Here is a 20471-nt window from a genome sequence, read left to right as displayed (position 1 = left end):
GTTTATTCCCTTTTAACACCTTAGGCAGGCTGTGAGTGTTCCCCAGAATCTTCCAGTATCGATTAACTTATATCCCCGACACCCGGAACTTGACCGTAGTCATGGTTACGCTTAGTACACACGTCTTACAGACGTCTTTTATGTTTGTGATGCTTTCGCATCCTGCACCACGTGATTACGAACTCTGACCATATAGTCACGATCCCGAATTACTTGTTTTGTTAATTCTCTCCTTGACATCTCAAGCATGCTATATATGTTCCCCAGAGTCTTACAGTACCGAATAACTCATATCCTTGACACTCGAAAGTCGACCGTAGTCATGGTTACGCTTAGTATACACGTCCCACAGACGTTTTTCATGTCTATGATGCTTCCGCATCCCGCACCACGTGATTACTCTGCCTATAGAGTTGCGAACCATAGAGCACCGTATCATAGAGCGTTGCACGCCCAGAGTAACGAGGAGAAAGCTACCGACTCATTCGGTAAGATAGAATCTATTTACCTGGCAGGAACCGTTTGTTTTTAACCTCAATAATGCCGAATTACGAGTTATTCATTTGTATACTTATTTTTACAGCACATCTATCACGCTGTAACAAACCTAATCAAGGTCAGTTCACCGTAATTCTTACTATTACTTTTGTGATCCACGTTCTTGAATCCATGAACTCACACGGGGATATAAGGGATAATCACTTAAACAAATCTTTTCTACTCACATACAATGCTTGAAATGACATATTATATGCCTATTGACGAATATGCAATGTAATACTTCATGTTTTTGTTTTCTTTGTAAATACATGATACCCATTACTGACATATGATACTGTTTCTAGATGTAACGGAAGTCCCCTAAAGAAGGGCTATATGCTTGAAATGCATTGGGAAACAAAAATATTTTGGAATATGATATAAAATATTCATGAAAAAATATGCAAATATGGAAAATCTTCGTTACTAATAAATATATCACAGAACAATGAAAAACCATCTCTTGAAAAATGTAATGAAAAGGTAAAAGGAGTGCATGGATGGAATGCATCTTGTGACACAGGATACATATCTTTATTCAGAACTGGTTTAAAGCATTCTTCATTAGTTCTAGTGTCTTCTTCATTATGTAGACATACAGTAGGTGTGAAGGCGATTGAGAGTTTTTAAGTCATTCTGCCAAAAAGGGTCATCAGTCAATTTTGGCTACAAGGTGTTTCAAATTAAGCATCCATGAACAATAGTGCATATACGTCACAGTGATACTCAAAGTACGGCCCGTGGGCCACATGCCACCCTCCTGACCTATACATGCCTCCACATAGTCAACATCAACTTACTCAACTTTGCATTAACATCAAAAAGATGGTAAATAAACAGGCATGCGTTTATTGAAAGGGTGCTTAAAGTTAAAGAAAGGAAGTAACTAGGGTATCCTGCACCGCTTAACTTTAAGAATAAAATTATTTTCGAAGACATTTTGCAACAAAAATGTAAACATATGATAAGGTATCTTTAATATTCAAAAAGTGTATTACATTAACACCCAGAACTGTTTCACTTTAGTACATAAGATTATTGGTGCAAAGAGAAGATTTTTTTTTAAGTGATAGTTTTTAAATATGGATTTAGAAACATTGATTATTTTCCCCCCTGCCCACACACACACACACACACTGACAATAATGCCAATAAGGAAGTAAGAGACAAGTCAGTTATTAGATACACTCTTTGGGTGTCCTCAGTTCCTTTTCTTCATGAACAACATTATAATTAACTAAATCAAACACAGAAGAAGGTTTTGTACAGCACACATCATGAAGTTAAATAAGTGAAATAAGACAATTGGCTAGGGTCACATATTTGTTAAGTGGGGAAGCCGGGATTAATCCCAGGTTTTCTGGTTTCACATTGTGCAATGAAGCTACTAGATATATATTTTAACTTCCTGTAAACCCGTCTGACTTCCAACCCCCAAGCGCCACCCTTTTGGCATCATTGCTGCCCTCGGTCACATCACACAGCAAACTTTTTGACCTCTGGGAAAAGTTTGTGAGTACCCATGGTATATTACCTTTGGTGTTGCTTATGTTGTTTCGTTCCCGATTTGTGTCTGAGTGGTAACTGCCCTGTTGTTGAGCTTTGCCTTTGTAATTTACAGACCTACGTGCAGAACGTCCTCCAGGCCGAGCTAGCAGAAAAAGTCTACACCTTATTGTGCCACGAGAACGGGCATATGTACATTTGCGGCGACGTCACCATGGCAACTGATGTGCTCCAGACTGTCCAGCAAATTCTAATGTCTGAGGGGGGCATGACGGTGACCGAAGCAGGAGACTACATCGGCCAGCTACGGGTAGGTCTGCAGACTCTCAAGACCCTCTGTGGGTGTCTGGACTTCAAGTTGATAAATTACCTTTGTGGGTGGTTCATTCACCTACACCAGACATCTGTGTGATGTGTAGCAAGCATACCTCTCCAAAAACTGATCAAATGGAGGCTAAGTCAATGATAGGTCAGGTTGTCAGACGCCTCACCCCTGAACTGATTTATCAGAGAGCTAGCCTGCCTAAGAATCCCACAGATTAAATTACATCAGCGTGTATCAGGAGATCTTATTATATTTTATGAATACACTATTGTAGTTGAAATTTGTAAATCTTTATAATACAGTGGATCTACAATCCATATCCATACTAATATAATAAAGAGAGAGCCCAAACCTTTGAGGCGGGTAATCTCAGGAACCACAGCACCAATCACAACACCCAATACAGCGTTGGAAAGGGCAGTTGCAGCAGAAGGACATAGGCTATGCAGACGCCCACCATATACATTTAAAAGGTAAAAGAACCGTGCCAGCAAAGTAGTCCCTTGTGGGCGTGTCTACGTTGTGCTGTGGGCGTGTGCTGGGGCGTGACAAACGCTGGGGGCATGTGGTACGTTCCGCCCTTCATGCCATGTCTCATATTGTGTGCTAATCCCACCCTGCTCCCTTTAAATAGCCCTGCACCCCATAATCATAACCCACCCTTACTCCTTAAAATACCCCAACACCCTTAAACACTAACCCATCTTAACCCTATAAATATACCCTGTAACCCAAAACTATCCCTAAACCCTAAAAATACCCCTGCACCCCAAAACCCAAACCTAGCCCTGAACCCTATAAATACCCCTGTACCTCAAAACCCAAACCTACCCCTGAACCCTAAAAATACCCATGTACCCCAAAACACAAACCTAGCTCTGAACCCTAAAAATACCACTGTACCCCAAAACCCAAACCTACCCCTGAAACCTAAAATACCCCTGTACCCCAAAACCCAAACCTAGACATGAACCCTAAAAATAACCCTGTACCCCAAGCCTACCCCTGAACCCTAAAATACCCCTGTACCCCAAAACCCAAACCTAGCCCTGAACCCTAAAAATACCCCTGTAGCCCAAAACCCAAACCTAGCCCTAAACCCTTAAAATACCCCGTACCCCAAAACCCAAACCTACCCCTGAACCCTAAAAATACCCCTGTACCCCAAACCTACCCCTGAACCCTAAAATACCCCTGAACTCTAAAATACCCCTGTACCCCAAAACCCAAACTTAGCCCTGAACCCTAAAAATACCCCTGTACCCCAAAACCCAAACCTAGCCCTGAACCCTAAAAAATACCCCTGTACCCCAAAACCCATACCTATCCCTAAACCCTAAAACTACCCCTGTACCCCATAACTCAAAACTATATCTGAACCCTTAAAATACCCAAACACCCCAAAACATATACCTCAGTACCCCAAACCATATACCCCTATACCCATACTTACCTTATCCAAACATTAAAAAAAACATGCTTTTACCATTCATGCATTTACAACATATTTCGTTGTAAATGTATGCGTGGTAAAAGTATATAAAATGTAATGCCATGCATTATAATGGCATTGCGGGGTCATGGTACTTTCGTAATGAAAGTATGCGGAGTGATGGTATGTGGAAAGAAAGTTGCGGAATAATGGGTGTTTACCCTCCCCCGGTAAGTACATTGGTGGCACGGCGGCTCACATCTCTAGCAACATACTCATATTTTTTCACCACCCATTTAAAAAATGCACGGGTCTCTCTGATTGATGGCCAGCACCAACATACACTTTTAGACACACCTCCTGCCACAAGTTCCAGAATTGTGAACTTTAGAGCTGGGGAGCTACGTTCGAATCTCGGCATCAGCTCAACATCCTGTGATTCCAGGCAAATCGCTTTGTCTCCCCGTGCCTACCACAAATTAATGTGTTCTTCTGTAATGTAAATTGTGCTCATGCCATGTTGTCGAGTTCACGCTATATAATATTTCAAGGAAAAATAAAGTAGGGACACTCGAGTTCACACACTACTGAACGCCCACTCTTAAGTGCATCAGCAGTGCACTGTGAATCGGAGCGTTTCACAGGCATGTCACAGATAAGAAATGCTATCAAAATGAAATCCTACAAAACAATATACTACTGGCAGGCAGCAATTCATACCCGGACAACGTCGGGACGGGCTGCTAGTGCCAGTATAAAAAGCCTTCTATAATACTAGGTATTAACTGGAGATCGCCATATTTTATTTCTAGCATGGATATAATGAGAGTCTGAACTTAATGATGATTATGGATGATGATGATTATTATTAGAGGTGGCGAGCCACTTAAAACTCGACCCAGGCGAGATTTAATGTGGCTTCTGCCTTCGACCCATGCTCTCTCATTATGCGCCAAGCATTAGAAACAAAACATAATTCATTGGTATTAAAAAAGAGAAACAGGTAGCACTGTAGTAGGTGAATTACGTAATGTGACACAAAAAAACCTGGTGTTAGTTCTAGCTTCCATGCAAATTGTCTGATCCTAGGCACATATATTTTTTTATAGAATCTCATTTTTCTTCATTATCAGCTGGAATGCACACAAAAGATTTAAAAAAATATCTTTAGAAATGCAGCAAACCACAGTATCTGTTGCAGTTGAGTCTATCAATAATCATGATTTTAAAGATGGCGGGCGAAAAATTCCAACAGATAGTGAAATTTCAAGGAATTGACAAAAGCAGACTCACATTTTAAGATCATAGTTTAATAAATCAATTGGTATCTGAAAATGGCTACTTGAACTGTGATAATTTATTTGAGACACTTTATACCTTGAAGACGTGTGTCTTTTTGACTAATTTCTATAATTCTCCTTTGGTGCTGCCGGACTCGCGCCCCTAGCCAGATCCAATGACAGACACACTGTTGTTCACTTTTACCATTACCTTTCAACAATCTCTGGTTACTCAAACACAGTCATCATAAAATAGGTACATCATATAAAAGAATAACAAGAAAAATACAATTCATAAGTTTAAAATCAATCACTTGAAACATGTACTTCATATCTTCTCATAAATATAGATTTAAAAGTACATTTGCAAATCAAGATATGATACTAAAGTTGTCAGAAATGTAGCACTATTTGTTGATCAATGTATTTTCTATCTATTATTATGTATACGCCACCTCATGATTTCTGGTACCCAGCCTCCTGCATATAGGAACCAGCCATTTTGACCTAGGCCTAGTTTAAGCAGGACAAGAAAAACATAAATGAGACACTGTTTCTTTGGCATGCCCACAACTAGCGCAGCTTTGGTCCTTAAGATCCACATCTCTTTTCTAACCGAATGTAAACCCGCAAAGAGGCAACATACCAATCTAAAATGCACATATGGGGCCATATTATCAAGAGAGGGCGATACATTAGCCCTTGTGAATTCCCATAGAAGCCCAGGTTCTGGTGTTAACCTGGGCTTCTATGGGAATTAACAAGGGCCTACTATCAAGCCCATTATCGCCGCTTTAGCGGTAGTTTCCTGCTGATAAAAGTGGCGATAATGTATCGCCCTTTCTTGATAGTATGGCCCTAAGTTTTTTTTAGCCAGCATAGGTTCAATGACATCAAAGAATGATTTAATTAAAAAAGAGCCTTTATACTGTAAGAAAAAACGGGTGAAAGTGCTATGTGCATGAGAGTTTAAAAGAATAGACAAATTAAATAACCAATACTTATTTTTCAAGTCCTTCGCACTGATGCCGGGACAAGAACCCTAAGGATCCTGCCACATATCAACAAATCCTATTCTCTCAAAGCAGTCCCTTACATGCTTAATCCATGGGAGACAAACAGGGCAAGGATTCTGAGTATTTCCTCTAGCCCTCTGTGGTATGAAGAAAGCTCAGGGGTGACCCAAAGTCTTCTCCAAAACATTAGGCATCGTACTTCTATTAGGTTTGAAATTGATCTAACCCCAGTGTCTAATCTAAGATGGATGAAGGAGGTACTTACAGGAAGACTCAATAATGACCTCAGAAACCGATTTGCCTCAAGTTCCATGATTTTGGTCTTTTTAAATCTTGGAACACACAGTTTTCTGCTAATCTTACTGTATTGACACCGCATGGCCTACTTATAGTAGCAACTTGCCCACTGTTCCCGGGTGATGATGAATAGAAGCAAGAAAAATGCTCAATTCGTGCATCAGCTGTGATATTGTTCTCAAATTATACAGAGCCTACCACATTCCTTGTAGCCACTACGTTCCACAAGAGGATTTGATTTTTATCTCTAGAGGCTTCAAGAAGTAGGATCTACCTCCTATTATACCTCTTTCTTTTTTCCTTTCTAAGTGACTTCTTGTAATTGGCTCTTTTGATTGTAATCTCCCCCTGATCCTCCATTTTTAAAGACTTAACTAGTGCAGTTTTAGCTTTTCTGCAATGGGAGTCAAACCAGGTTAAGGCACTCTTCCTTGGTACTTGTTTACTCAAGACCGTGACAAATAATTTTTTTTAAACATTCAAATAGGGACTAATGTACCTCTCCGACCCCTGGTCTGGACAGTTTCTTTGAACAAGTCCATGTCTGTATCACAGAGTTCCCCAAGGGACCTTTCCACATGTGAATAAATGGACCTCACTGCCTGCTCAGATTGGGCCACTAAATACCATTGGATCCTCTGTTTGTTGTGGGCTGGAAGGCTCCAGTTATCTAGGTGGCTGCTACAACCACCAGAGGAGGCAACCGTTTGGAAGTTCCAGGGCTCACTCAAGGGTATTTTGGTCACTATTGTGTCTAATGGCCACAATCATGTCCTTTACAAGAGGCCAAATCCTGGCATTGACTAGGAAGTAATCAATTAAACTTGAGCCGTTAGAACTTCTAAAAGTATGCAACCCGGCTCAATCAGACCTTGTCCTCCCAATACAAGCTATTAAGTTCTTATTTAGCACTAGGGCATTGATTTGCATAGCCAGGGCACCCATTTCTTACTTAGATTGATGGTAAGTACAGGAATAGACCGATCCTGTTCTCTTCCAAGGAGTTGGTCAGGTGTGTGTTTTCTAGGGGTTCGAACTGACAGTTGAGGTCACACCCCAATATTATTAGTACCCCCAGCTTAGGATCATTCATGTGTGTTTCAAGTTGCCCTACTGCTGATGATTCTTGTTTATTTCCTGTTGGTCTCGAATAGATGTTATAAATACAAATAATTGTTTTTTTACATTATAATTGCATTTATATAGCGCTTATTACCCCTGACAAGGCATTGAAGCGCTTTTTTAGCGAGTAGCACTCTACTCCGGAACCCATGAAGGAGTAGTGGCGAATTAGTATAGTAAAAAATTAAAGTAATTTGAGTGGTGGATATGTTAATCAGTTATTTTGAATGAGAAGTATAGGGTAGGGATAGAAGAGGGAAAAAGGTTTACAAATATATCGGGCGTACTACGCCAGATGGGGTGTTGAAGCGCTCTTTCGGCGAGTAGTACGCTACTCCGCAACCCATAAAGGATTAGTGATGAATTAGTATAGTGAAATATGTAAATAATTTGAGTGGTGGATATATTAGTTACTTGAATTGAGAAGGATAGTGGAGGGATAGAAGAGGGAAAAAGGTTTGCATTTATATAGCACTTGCTACCCCTTATGAGGTGTTCAAGCACGTTTTCGGCGAGTAGCCCGCTACTCCGGAACACATATAGGATTAGTGGTGAATTAGAATAGTGGAATATGAAATTTGTTTGAGTGGTGGACATGTTAGTCTGTTAATTGGATTGAAAAGGATAGTGGAGGAATGTTTTGGAGCTCATTGCAGTAGGAGGAGGCTTGGGATGAGTAAAGGGAGGTGGAGGTGGAAGAGTCGGGAGAAGGGTTTACAAAGGCTTGGTTTGGGGAATCGGAATAGTAAAAGAGGTATGAGATGATGCAAGGAGGGGTATAGTAGAGAAGAGTCTAGAAAGGGTTATTTTGGGGATCATAGTAGTGGTATGGGATAAATGAGAGAGTGGAGTTGGAGTATATGTTGATAGAGGTATAGGGTATGTTGATGGAGGTATAGGGTGAGAAAAAGGGTAGCACATTGGAAAGAGAAGTAGAAAGAGGTTTGAGATGAGTCAGAGAGTTGAGGTAGAGGTTATATTGAGAGCAGTATAGGGAGAGAAATAGGGTAGTGCTTGGATATGCTGAATTAGAAAAAACGTAATGAATCTATAGATCCATAGGTACATGGAAGGTTTATAGATGCATAAAGGAAGGTAGTATATGAAGATTAAAGATGCAATAAATAAACTGTGGCTTTCAAGTGTTGTACTTTAAATATTTTTTCTTTTTTTTTATAATTCAATAATGAAGCAATTATAGATAAATAGTTATGATAAAAGATTCACTTATTTATGCAGTCACTTACATACATTTTAAATACCTAGAATAATGTATTTCTCAGTAATATGTACATTTATTAAGCAGAACAAATGAAAATCTATATTTTTTAAACATAATTATTCTACATGTTTATTGAAGCAATACGCATATATAGGTACAAATCTATAGTACAAATAAATGCTTATATACAGAGGGATATGCTGTATATTTCAGTTTGCGTATGGTGGTTATATGGGGAAGAGCCATTTATTGAGTAGTTTTCTGAAGATAAGTTGGTAATTCGTGGATCTTATTTTGCGGGGTAAAGAGCTCCATAGTTTGACTGCTTGAACAGAGAAGGAGGTGCCAGCCATGGTTTTTCTCTTGCATTTTGGGATTTTGAGGCGAGGTGCCACTCTAGTGCAGAGGTTCCATTGTTGAATTTGTTTAGTGATTTTATTCCTGATGAGCAGTCCCGTTCCCTTTATCGCTTTGTGGGTGATACAAAGCGGCTTGAACATGGATCTTCTGGCAACCGGTAACCAATGCAGGGCTTTCAAGGCAGGGGAGATTTGGTATTGCCGTTTTATATGTAAGAGTAGTCTGACAGCCAAATTCTCAATCCTTTGTAATCTTTTCATAGTCATTAAAGGTGATCCATGGTAGAGGCTATTGGTGTAATCGAGTTTGGACAGAACAAGGGAGATGGTAGCCTGGACCTTGTGGAATTCGCAAATGGGGGAAAATTTGTCGCAACAATAATAATAATGTTTCCACTGGGTATTGTTATTGTAACACACATGACATAATTCAATAAAACCTCAACTCCCTCTACTATGCAGTTAATATAAGTGCTTACCCAAATCGAGAGCCTTCTGGATGGTCTCCCTCTACCAGTAGTCACTGCCTCAGTAGTAAAGGTGGCATAACTGGCTCTATTTACTTTTGTCATGAGCCAGGTTTACTGGAAGAGGCAGATATCAAATTAATTTATATATGAACCCCAATCCTGGTTTTCAAGCTCTTTCCTCAGACCAGCAACATTCCAGGAAATCGCCTTAAGGGGAGAATTAGCCTCTCCTGTTAATTTGATCCTGGTGGGTTCCCGGATGTCTGCATCCTCATCATTAGATGCACTGTCTGGGACCTGCACATGGACAACGGAGGTTGTGTTAACTGGGCTCCCTGTCCCAAGGTATTTTCTTTATGGTGAAATACTGCAATTTGGCAGCTCTAAATTGCCAAACTCCCGGTCCCCATCATCAGAATGGGAAATAACCTGATTTCCACGAAGTAGTACGGAATGGTACAGCCCCAAATAGCCATCACTTTGGGGTGCCTACACTTGAGATATGCTTTCCAGTCTCGATCATTAAGGCATGGTGTCCTTGAACTCCTTGGGTTCTTACTATGTGTGCCTTCACTTCTGTCCTGTATCAGAGGACTATTCATAACCAAGGGCTTCTCTACAGCGTGAAGTCAATCGACATGGTCCAATGGGCCAAACCAAACCTGTTATGCATGGGTACATTGAAAAGTGTACCAACCATTGGGACCTGCTTACGGCTGGATGCTGAAGAGGGCATACAATTACCATACAAAGTTAGTTTGACCCCCCTTCGAATCCAGTTGGGGGTTTGTAAAACTACCCCAATGGTAGGAGTGTTATTTCAAAGCCCCTCACCAGGAAAGGGTTAGCACCAAATAGTAATTTATAAAGCATAGCAGGGTTCCTAAAATTAATGATCACACAATCACCTAGTTGATCTTTTTGTCCCCTCCCAATCTACCTAACTCTGCGGGTGAGTACAATGTAATTAGCCATTATGGGCAGATAGTCCTTAAACTTCCCCAACCAGTTAAAACACTTATTCTTCAGTTGTACGTGAGATTCATCGATGAAAAGATGAATAGTCTCACCTGAACTCAATCACCCGCAGAACTCCAAAGTGTGGATTAACACCTTCCAATCACCTGCCATCGTTTTTTTTATTTTTAATTTTTTGAAAACCTTTATTCGTGTAAATGGTGACATACAAATACGGGCCTACAACCCGGAGGCCGGCCACGGAGCAAATTGGAAGACACTAATAGTAATAAAAAGTACGGAATGGTCACGCAATACTACCCACTGATGCAAATCTATAATGCTAACAAAGCGTAACCCCCCGGTAAAGGATCACGGAAGGTTAATTTTATATATATAAAGTAGAGGATCGGTTGTATAAGAAGCGTCTTGGTACACATGACGGGGAACAGAATCAACTTCATTATAGTAGGGAATACGTAAGTCAGTTATCAGAGTAGTCCAAAGCGGTAAGGCCATCGATACCCTTGCTATTCTTTTCAGTCAGTGTCCACCCGCAACCTCATGTGCCCAATGACAAGCAAAACATCACTCTCATGATAATCAAATCATCAATGAGACGGAAAAAGGTGCAATCACCATACAACCCAACCCGGAGAGAAAAAGAAACGAAAAAATTAGAAAAAAAGGGAAAGGAAAGGGGGAATCCACGTTATTGTACCCGCCCCACGGCGATAATGGCGATCCACAATCCAGACAATAAACATTATTAGGGGCGGGGAGGCTAAGTCAGGAGAAGCAAAAAAAAAAAAAAAAGAACCCCACCGAAAGTACAATACCATATGGGAATACCTAAACCTCCCCCCACCCCCCCGGGTACTCATCCCGCGGGGATCACGCACAGCAACGGAGACCCAAGAAAAGGACAGATAAGAGCCATAGAAACAAGGACTATCTAATAGACCCCCTCCCACCCGCCCCACCCTGCACCCCTGCAGAAGGCTATGGCCTACCCCTCCCAGCAGCGTACCTGTCGCCCTAATCTTGAACCCGAAATATAGAGTGAGATAATGCAGAGAAAGAAGAAGAAAACAGATAAAAAGGAAAAGAGGAAAGTCAAGGGGAGAGGATACCATGGAACAAGGCGCACGGCCCCCACCCCCGCCCATACAAACATTCTAGTGTAGCCCAAAACGAAACGGGAACGTTTTCAAGTAATCATACATATTAAGGGTCAGACAAGGCATCCCAATTTGTGGCAGTCCATAAATCCATGCATCGAGCAAAAGTCCTCCGGGTGAAAATACCCACGGGTTCATCCCAGTCCTTTCTTAGCTATCGCCCCTATGTATGGGAAGGTAGCAAGCATAAAACAAAGCAATGAGAAGAAGTCATGGAGCCACCGCTGGATGGTCAATGGAAGCAACCCACTGGATCTCCACCGCCGAAGGCAATGAATAAGCTGTTCCCGGCATTCATGTAAATCAGTTGCACTGATAGTCAGCAGTTCTTCCCGCATGCGATCCAAGCCATCGCCGCCCCCGCCAAAGTAAGGGAAACAAAAAGTAGCCACCTCAGAACCATCCGCGTCCCTGGGGGACGGCTCGGAAGCAATGGCGATCTCCACGTCGACATGCACACAAAAGTCCCGGATCAGGGTCGCCTGCCAAACCCTTAGTGCACGCAGGACGTCGCCAATCGTGGGCTCACACTCCCCGGCGCAGGTCCCATCACGGCACAGAGATACAGTATCAGCATCACTGGGCGTCCCACAGCTTACAGCACCAGCCGCCATTTTGTGGTTACTACGCAGTCTTTTCGTGGCCGACTCATGGGGGGGGCCCCCAAGCGGGGCCCCCGCAGGATCTCCCTCAATCGTCCACGTAGCAGCCACGGCGCAAAGATGAGGGCCACCAAAGAAGAGGGACCCTCCGGCGCCAACACTCCGCCAGAGCCACTCTCCACCACCGAGCGATGGAAGTCAGGATGGCCGAGCGAGGCAACAAGGGGGGGAGCCACCAGCACGGCTTCCCCCACACACAACTTGCCGCACCTCACCTCTGGACCACCGGAAGGTAGACCCAGGGGCTTTCAGTTGCCTCCGGCTTTTTCGCACAACGGCCTCCTCCGGCCGGCATCCGCCCTCCACCTGAGGCCGCCGCCGACTCGTCTCCGTCGGCCACTCGCTAAAGGCAAGGCCCCGGTCTCCACTCCACAGAGGCCGCACTTCCCAGGAGGACGCTGCTGCGGGCCCACTGATCTCCGGAGCCACCAGGATGGGAGGTAAGTGTCAGCAGACCTTCATCTGCTAAATATTGTCTTTTCTGGGCAGGATGGGCGACAGGATAGATTACTTTGGGCAGGGAGGCTGGCGGAGCCGAGCTACTGTGCGACCATCTCGATGTCGAGCTAGGCTCCTCCCCCCCGCCATCGTTTTTAAATTGTAAAAAAATCACAACACTATTAGGATTCCACCATTTACTGACATTTTGGTAAAGAAGTCCTAGCCAAAACACTTTTTTTTGCCTGTGTTGCTTCTCACATACACAACCAGGCTTTGTTAGATTACCACAGTCTCTTACCTGAATTCTGTGGATGAAACATGGAATGATTATTTATAAGTGACTTTTGTGTGTCTCTTGGCTCTCACATATTCCTCCCCTTTCACTCCAGCATCAACACAGTCTTACTTCGCATTGTGACTACATTCAAACCCCAATTCCATTCATCCAGGGAACAACTAGCCTGAATGTTTTATAACCTATCACGAAAGAACATACATTAGCAGAGCCCATAGATCTGGCCTTAAAGAGCTAACACTTATAAATAAAAGCATGACAAAATGCAGATTGCATGTATTATCTCATATTTAGAGGGAGATCGATTGAAGCCCTTGAAATTACAACATAAACGTACTAAGCAGATATAGATAAGGCATTCTGGACGCAGAGGCATATAGCAGCCAACAACCCAAGACAACCAGACAGCATCCATTCGAAGTGATAAGCATCATCTCATGTGACAGATATTGCCAAGAGCTGTGGCGCATTATGCTAAAATACCTGATAAGCTGCCCTTAGATCGAGTGTAGAAAACAGATGCACAGCCTTGAGTGTGGCAAACATATTATTAGTTTTAGCACAGCATGGCAAACAAATAAGGTGATAGAATTAAAGGTCCCTAGGTGCACATAGAAATGAACATCTCACGGTGACTAGATTGTTGGTGTGCATCATGTATGTGCTGATTATAAACCCACTTCATGCCTCTCCCCTGTTTACTTACAATTGCCTTTATAAAATAGACAATGGGTAGTGGTGGCTCAGACAGTCGCACATCAGAAGAACAAAGAAGTGTAAAGGTGGGCAGCGTGTTGGCAAATTCCAAGTAAGAAAAATATTTCGTTTAGGTGCCAATCAGGGTAACAGAAACACCCCACTACCTTGGGTGTTGATGCAAGGTTCTCCAAAAAGATTGCTGTGCTAACCTTTAGATGGACAGATGTACCCCGGCACTCAACAATATTGCTCCAATATTGATTTTTTTAAATTGAAAAAAGCTCTATGTATTTATCTATCGATTGCTCAAATCACAGGATATGACAATATTTAGATTTGTTTGTACTGGGGTTCTCTCAAATTTAGTAATCAGTGAGACATTTTGTCAATACATACTGTACATATATTCATACAGGAAAACGATTTTTTCAAAAACATTTCATGTCCATACAGTTATTTTCTCAAGGTGCAGTTATTGTTGCTGAAAGAACAGAATAACACGGTGAAATAGAGACATGACAGCCGACACATGTTTCATTACATTTGTTACTTCTTCAAGGTTTAGCTACGTAAGGGGGGGACGATCCTTAAATGTTCATAGAGAATCCACCAATGTTGTGTCGTCTTTATAACGAAAAAGAGTAGCCATGAAATATATGTGCTGTTTTAAATCATGCACAAGTGACTCTTGGCAGTGGCTGCAGATTCTGAGCGAGCTCTGTTCTGCTGGTGTCTTTCAAATGTCATGGAAGAGCCAAAGGGAGAAACTATTTCAGCAGTTCATGTGATCTAGACTTCTCAAGCATTAAAGTGCTAGGCAGATACAGAGTAGGATATGGGTATGAACTCAGTAGTATTCATGAGCCGATTCTCCAAATAGGTAGTCCTCCATTCCTAATCTGTGCAAGGTTGTTGTCAAAATACTTTATATGCCTGTAAGTTGTGTGATTAAAAAAGTAGAGGTACACGCAATGTGCAACTGAAGGGCAGTGATACGTCCTTTTAAAAGTCTATTGTTTGTCAACTCTGGGCCAAAGTATGGCCCATAACTATTCAGATGAATCTGCTGTCTCGTGGCACACTGGTCCAAGTTTACTTACAATTGACCACCTATACTTCGCCCTCAATTGAACACCATGCCATGGGCTTTTTGAAAGAATTAACCATGAAATGCCACACTCCCTAAAGTTGTTGCTTCTTTCAGTGGGAGGCAGGCAAGGTCACAGACTCCCATTTCTCTGTTTTATAGATAACCATAGGCCACCAGGATGAAACTCCTACCCAACTTTAGCACATACACTTCACACCTACTTTGTTCACCAGATGTAGGGTAGCTCTATGTACACGGTGTACACAATCACCCACTGCAAGACAACAACAAGTGGAACAGAGTTGTAAAGAGCCTGCTACTCAGAACTCAGTCTTAATCGTGTGTTGTGTACAATGTTGGTCTTACTGAACTCAGCAGGATGGAATATCCTCTTTTACTACATCCTCTTGAAGGGGTGGATGGGAACAATGACCACCAGCTGCACGTGGACTCGTATTTCCCTGAACTGACTGTGTACTTCCCTTTCGTAACCTTCCTAAGGGTGCTCATACATACCACCAGTTAATTATACACTAGAACATTCTGGTCTAGCTTTTAGCTTTGTGCGTCAAACTTGACTGCCTAGTGTCAAACTACATTTTAGTGCCTGTGTAACTCATGCCTGCTAATTGACTCTTACCATTTTACATATTATCTTGCTAACCATATGCAGCACCAACTCAGTCAACTGTAGACAACCATGATATTTTTCTGTTAACCGTAAGCAGCCCAAAGGTAAAAATGATGTGCCTTATCTAAGCAGCGCAACTGTGTAGTGCGTGCCAATCATATTCAGGTCAAGAATGCTCCAGTCATACGCACCCAAGATCAGCCAATCATGGGTATCCCACCATTATTGTACATAGTTCTGTTTGCTCCAGTCTTCAGCAGTTCTATCACATATTATCACTATCTTCCTTTGTCAAATAATGTTTTCCTTTGACAAGGCTTATGTAGTGCTTGAAGCAAACAAATTTCGATTTCCACCTTTCTGACCATCCGTGGTCCTTCCTGTGGCAGCCGGATCAGAAACTGCACACAACTTTAAATGTTTTAATGTATTGTACTACTGATAGCCTGACCCACTCCTTCAGCGGGCTGCCTTTATGAAACTGCCAAATTAGCAGTTAGTCAAAGGGGGCCAATTCTGATGTATCTGTAACCCTGTACCACTGTTACCCCTATTAAGCCTTTTTTATTTATACCAGATTTCCCCTCTTGTATTAGCACAGAAGGCAACCCATTTCTTTTGAACATTGATCAATATTTGATTTGTGAGATCCTGACATAAATCTCTTCCTCCACCTATTAATCTTTGATGCCCACTACCTGATGTCATCCTTGTACATTCTACCACCTCCAAATTTGCTGTCTCTCAGTACTTCAAAGCACCTACTTGAAAGACCTTCCCTCAGCAAGGGAGTGCCACGTGGTTTATGTTGAGTCAAATTTATCACCAGACAAGTAATAAATAATCAATTAAAGCTTTAATGTAGCTTAACCCAACAGCAAGGAAGCGCGGGCGTAGCCGCCAGATTCAGCAGTCTCCTTGTTCTGACCACAACATTCCTAACAGTATAAACCGCACTCACAACATACTCACAAGCAGTATTTAAACATAAATAACTAAGCATGCTTACAGTATTATGTCTCGAGCCGACAAGAGTAGACTAATGAGATACCAAGTCGGCTCGAGAGCTCTGCGCGAGATATAAGACACAACAGTTTACACCACCAACCAGCAGTTTCATAAACAGGAAACTCACTGGTATCTCACCATTCTTCTTCGGTTTGGCCACGAGGGTCAAAGATGCCAGAACAACCTTTGTGATGGGTCTTGATTTCCCCACCTGAAACAACAACTCGATGAAGGACAGCATATGATTGCCACTGTCTGACTAGGGGAGAAACCACAATATGTTTCAGTGCCCACTTCATACCTACCAAGTGTCTGCATGGTAAGGTGACTTGGAGATAAAAACTCCAGAGGTTTTTGGGTAAACGTATCTACAATGAGCCTGCTACAGAAACCATGTTTTTGAGGAGTACCCCTTGAAGTGGGAAGCAGTGTCAGTGATATCCTTCCACACACACATATGCCACAAGGCACTCACACACCTCAGAATGTGCAAGCCATGTGCTTGTAGAGAACATCACAAATGCATCACATTTCGGACCAGAAAATGTGGTCTGATTCACCCACAGATGTCCCTAGAATAATACTGCATCTAGGAGAGGGAAAAGAGCCAGATCACGGTTCGTTCTGCCCCCCACCCTTCCCACAAAGCTGATGATACCAGCTGCAATTGTACGCACCTCAAAATGCTTTTCTTCACAAGGACACTGCATTGCAATTGATCAGAAACTTGCCTCATACCTAAAGATCCTGGAATACGTTCATGGCAAAGCTCCGCTGATCCAAAAGGGTCCCTAGCAGCTTTTAAGTCACCTTTTTGGACAGATTATAACATATCACAGCTGACCTTATCCACACATAACATGACTCCTGCATCAATGTATCAATCTCTCTTCCAGTAGGCTCATGTCACCTCCTTTAATGTTTCTATAGCCTTGATGCAATGCTCATTTCATTGTCCATCTTCAAAAATGTAGTCATTCAGTTGGTGTGCAACTCTCTTCTATTTGAAGCTCTTTCTTAATCAACCACTTAAAGAACATACTGAAGCACTCAAAAATCAGACATAACACTGAGCAACTAATATGTGGGCATGTATTGGTGTAGAAGGGTCATTCTGGTGTGAAACACAAGAGATGTTATCTGATATGGGCACTGGCAACAGCTTAAAGGCTCACATGGTGTTTGGCTTGTCAACATGGCCCATATTCATGAAGCAATACAATTTTTACTGCTTGATCAATAGAGGTATTTAAGATTTCACAGTTAGTTTAACCTATCCAGTGGTTATGGGCCAAACCACTATCTTTATAAAAAAAATGATGTATCATCCGGATTTATTCAGGCTCCCTTTTTAAAACCAAACCCTTAGGCGACAAATCAAAAAGAACGAACAGTCTTCCCACAAAAGTACAAACAATGTTTCCCAAAATGTTCTCTTTATCACTTTTCTTTTGCTCATTTCAAGCTTACTAGAGAACCGCAGCAAGCCCTTGTAAGGGGTGCAGAGACCCTTCTCACACCACACTTAATACATCGGCAGCCCTTATCCTAAACGCCCTACAGTAATCTTTTTTGCTCCTTCGCTCCGACTGAGGTGGATAGGCATCATTCCTCCTTTCTTTTCCCCTGTAACTTCTTGCTGGTCTGCTTCATTTCTTGGCCTCCCCACACTTACATGAACTTCAGGGCCTAGGCTGTTTTTTGGGCTGAGGCCATCCTGCAAAACTGCACAGGGCCGCCATTAATTCTAATTGCTTCTTGCATCTAGCCCAGGAATGAGCACCTCCACTTCTGCTACGCTGGTGGAAGAACCTTCATCCTGCTCCAAGTATGCTCTTTCGTTTTGTGAGCATCCCTTCAGTTATCCCTATGCTCGCTCCAGGATACTGACAGGCTACACTACAGTGATCGCCGAATCCATTCCTAGCAACGCATCAATAATGGCAAATTGTGGCCTGGTTTACAATTGAATTCTTCATCTTAAGCCTCCAGGACCTTTCACCCTAGGTACACTGGCCACTGCAGGAGTTGTTTCAATCAGAAAGAGTCCAGATACTTCACCACTCCGTCAATGCAGTGAAGTGTATTTCTCCTCTCCCTCCACAGGCAGTAATGCCAACTTTGAAAAGCTGCTTCGGCATGAGCCCTTTCTCTATTTTTGGGAAACTGGTTCAGACCTTCCCTCTCATTGTATTTCAGCCTAACAGAACAATTTCCCAATTATCTCAGTTTTGGTTTGCCTCCACTATACTCTCCATTACCATAGTTACATGTGTCCCTGGGGAACCCTCCCATCTGCAGAAGCATCTGCTTTATTACCCATTCCTTTAAATTGCCTCACTTTGCACCGCCTGCTTGCCCTTCTCATTTTGCATGCTGGTATTCCCCATACTCACTTATGTCCCTCCACTGCTCTCTCATCTACATTCCTCAGGCCAGATACCCCTGCCAGACTTCCTTCTCTTCTCTCAGCCTTATTTTTTATGCCTGATTACTCTTGGACCTGGGTCCCCCTAGAGATTTTTGCCTTTCTATGCTGAACCCGTTTTCTTCTGCATACTCCTGCTAATCAGCTGAAAAATGTCTACGCCCTCCCTATTAAACATGGTAGAAATGGGATACCCCTGATGCTGATCTTACCTTGAGTACACTGCCCTGGGACGCTGCACACTCTCCCGCGGTCCTTGAGAGTCAGAAGGGGGTTTGCTGACAACTCCTCGCCGCTCTCACCCGCACCATCACCGCCGCCTGTCACGAGGGGGACTAACAGACCCAGAGTTCCCGGCAGCGCTTAAGAAGAGCGTTACCACTGAAGCGCCAGGAGGCGTTCAAAAGGCCTCGCGGATTCCCACAGCGCGGGACGCAAAGCCCTGTCCAAGGGCGGGCCTGTCCGCGCCCGTCAGCGACTGGAAGAGGATGGGCTGGGCCATCCCCCTTTCATCTGGACCTTTTGTGCCGCAAGGAACTCTAAAGAACTTGGGTCAGCAAGTAAGACGTTTGTGTGAGACTTTATTGAAGGTTGTTGAAATAGTTCTTTTATCCTTGTCTGGGTTTCCTTGTTAAAAATGAATAGAGGTCAAATCAAAGGAGGGGGAGGGGGTTAAGCATCTTTTATTAAGGCTGAATCTGAATTACTACAGGAGATTGAGAAGACCCAAAAAAGGTTGTCCTTAGATTTTAACCGGGCCCCTGTGGGATCCTCTCAGCAGGGGTCGGTATTGACAATAGACACAATAGAAACAAGAGGGGCACAAAACACACATGAGGTCCAGATACATAATCCAGCTACTGCATCCTCTCCTGTAGCTTCAGATACTTTACCCCTTCTTGTGGAAAATTCGCCCTATAACCAACCCACTGCCTTAAAGATCCTTACTCGCCAGCAATGTTTAGCGCACGCAGGGAATAGTGGGGTTGCTGCTAGCACTAGTATTACATCAAGGAAAAGGAAGGCAGGTAGTACCCCAGCTACTACACATCAGACTAGCAAGGTACCTAAAACTAGGGGCTCTCAGGGGAGAAAGGGCCATCCACAAAACTGTCACACCAAGTAATAATATGTCATCAAGTGTGAACCCACAGTACTCCCCTACGCAGGCCCAGTCTGACATAGAAAAACTGCTTAATAGCAAAACTGGAAGAGAAACTACTGTCCATAGTTAACCCCATCCTTACAAAACTCGAGGACATAGATTGCAGATTGTGCAAAATTGAGAATCATTTATTGCCATCCCAGTGCACCTTGGGGGGGAGGGCTAATGGGGTTAGCCGTCAGGAACAGGGAAGGGAATAGGGAAGAAGTCACTGGACAAAGTACACTCCATAATGGATCTATCATGGGACAAAGTAGTAATACCCAAGTTCCCATGGTTGAGAGAGACGTACTAGGGACCCTGTTCATGTGAGCACGAGCTGTAGGCAAGAACCAAATAAGGGTG

General features: G+C 42.8%; 1 protein-coding gene across 3 annotated transcripts in view; it reads left to right on the top strand.

Moving 5' to 3' along the window:
• The window catches only part of NOS3 (nitric oxide synthase 3), a 1079476-nt gene that overhangs the window by 1002278 nt on the left and 56727 nt on the right, over positions 1-20471 (top strand). For all 3 annotated transcript variants that reach the window (XM_086940927.1, XM_086940926.1, XM_086940928.1), the window contains one exon: positions 2162-2356. In XM_086940927.1, coding sequence (XP_086797053.1) covers positions 2162-2356 — 195 coding nt within the window. The remainder of the gene's footprint in view (positions 1-2161; positions 2357-20471) is intronic.

The sequence above is a fragment of the Lissotriton vulgaris genome, chromosome 10 (genome assembly GCF_964263255.1).
Source record: "Lissotriton vulgaris chromosome 10, aLisVul1.2, whole genome shotgun sequence".
Taxonomy (NCBI): Eukaryota; Metazoa; Chordata; class Amphibia; order Caudata; family Salamandridae; genus Lissotriton; species Lissotriton vulgaris.
The sequence above is the reverse complement of the archived record's forward strand: the minus strand, read 5'-3'. Positions and strand labels throughout refer to the sequence as shown.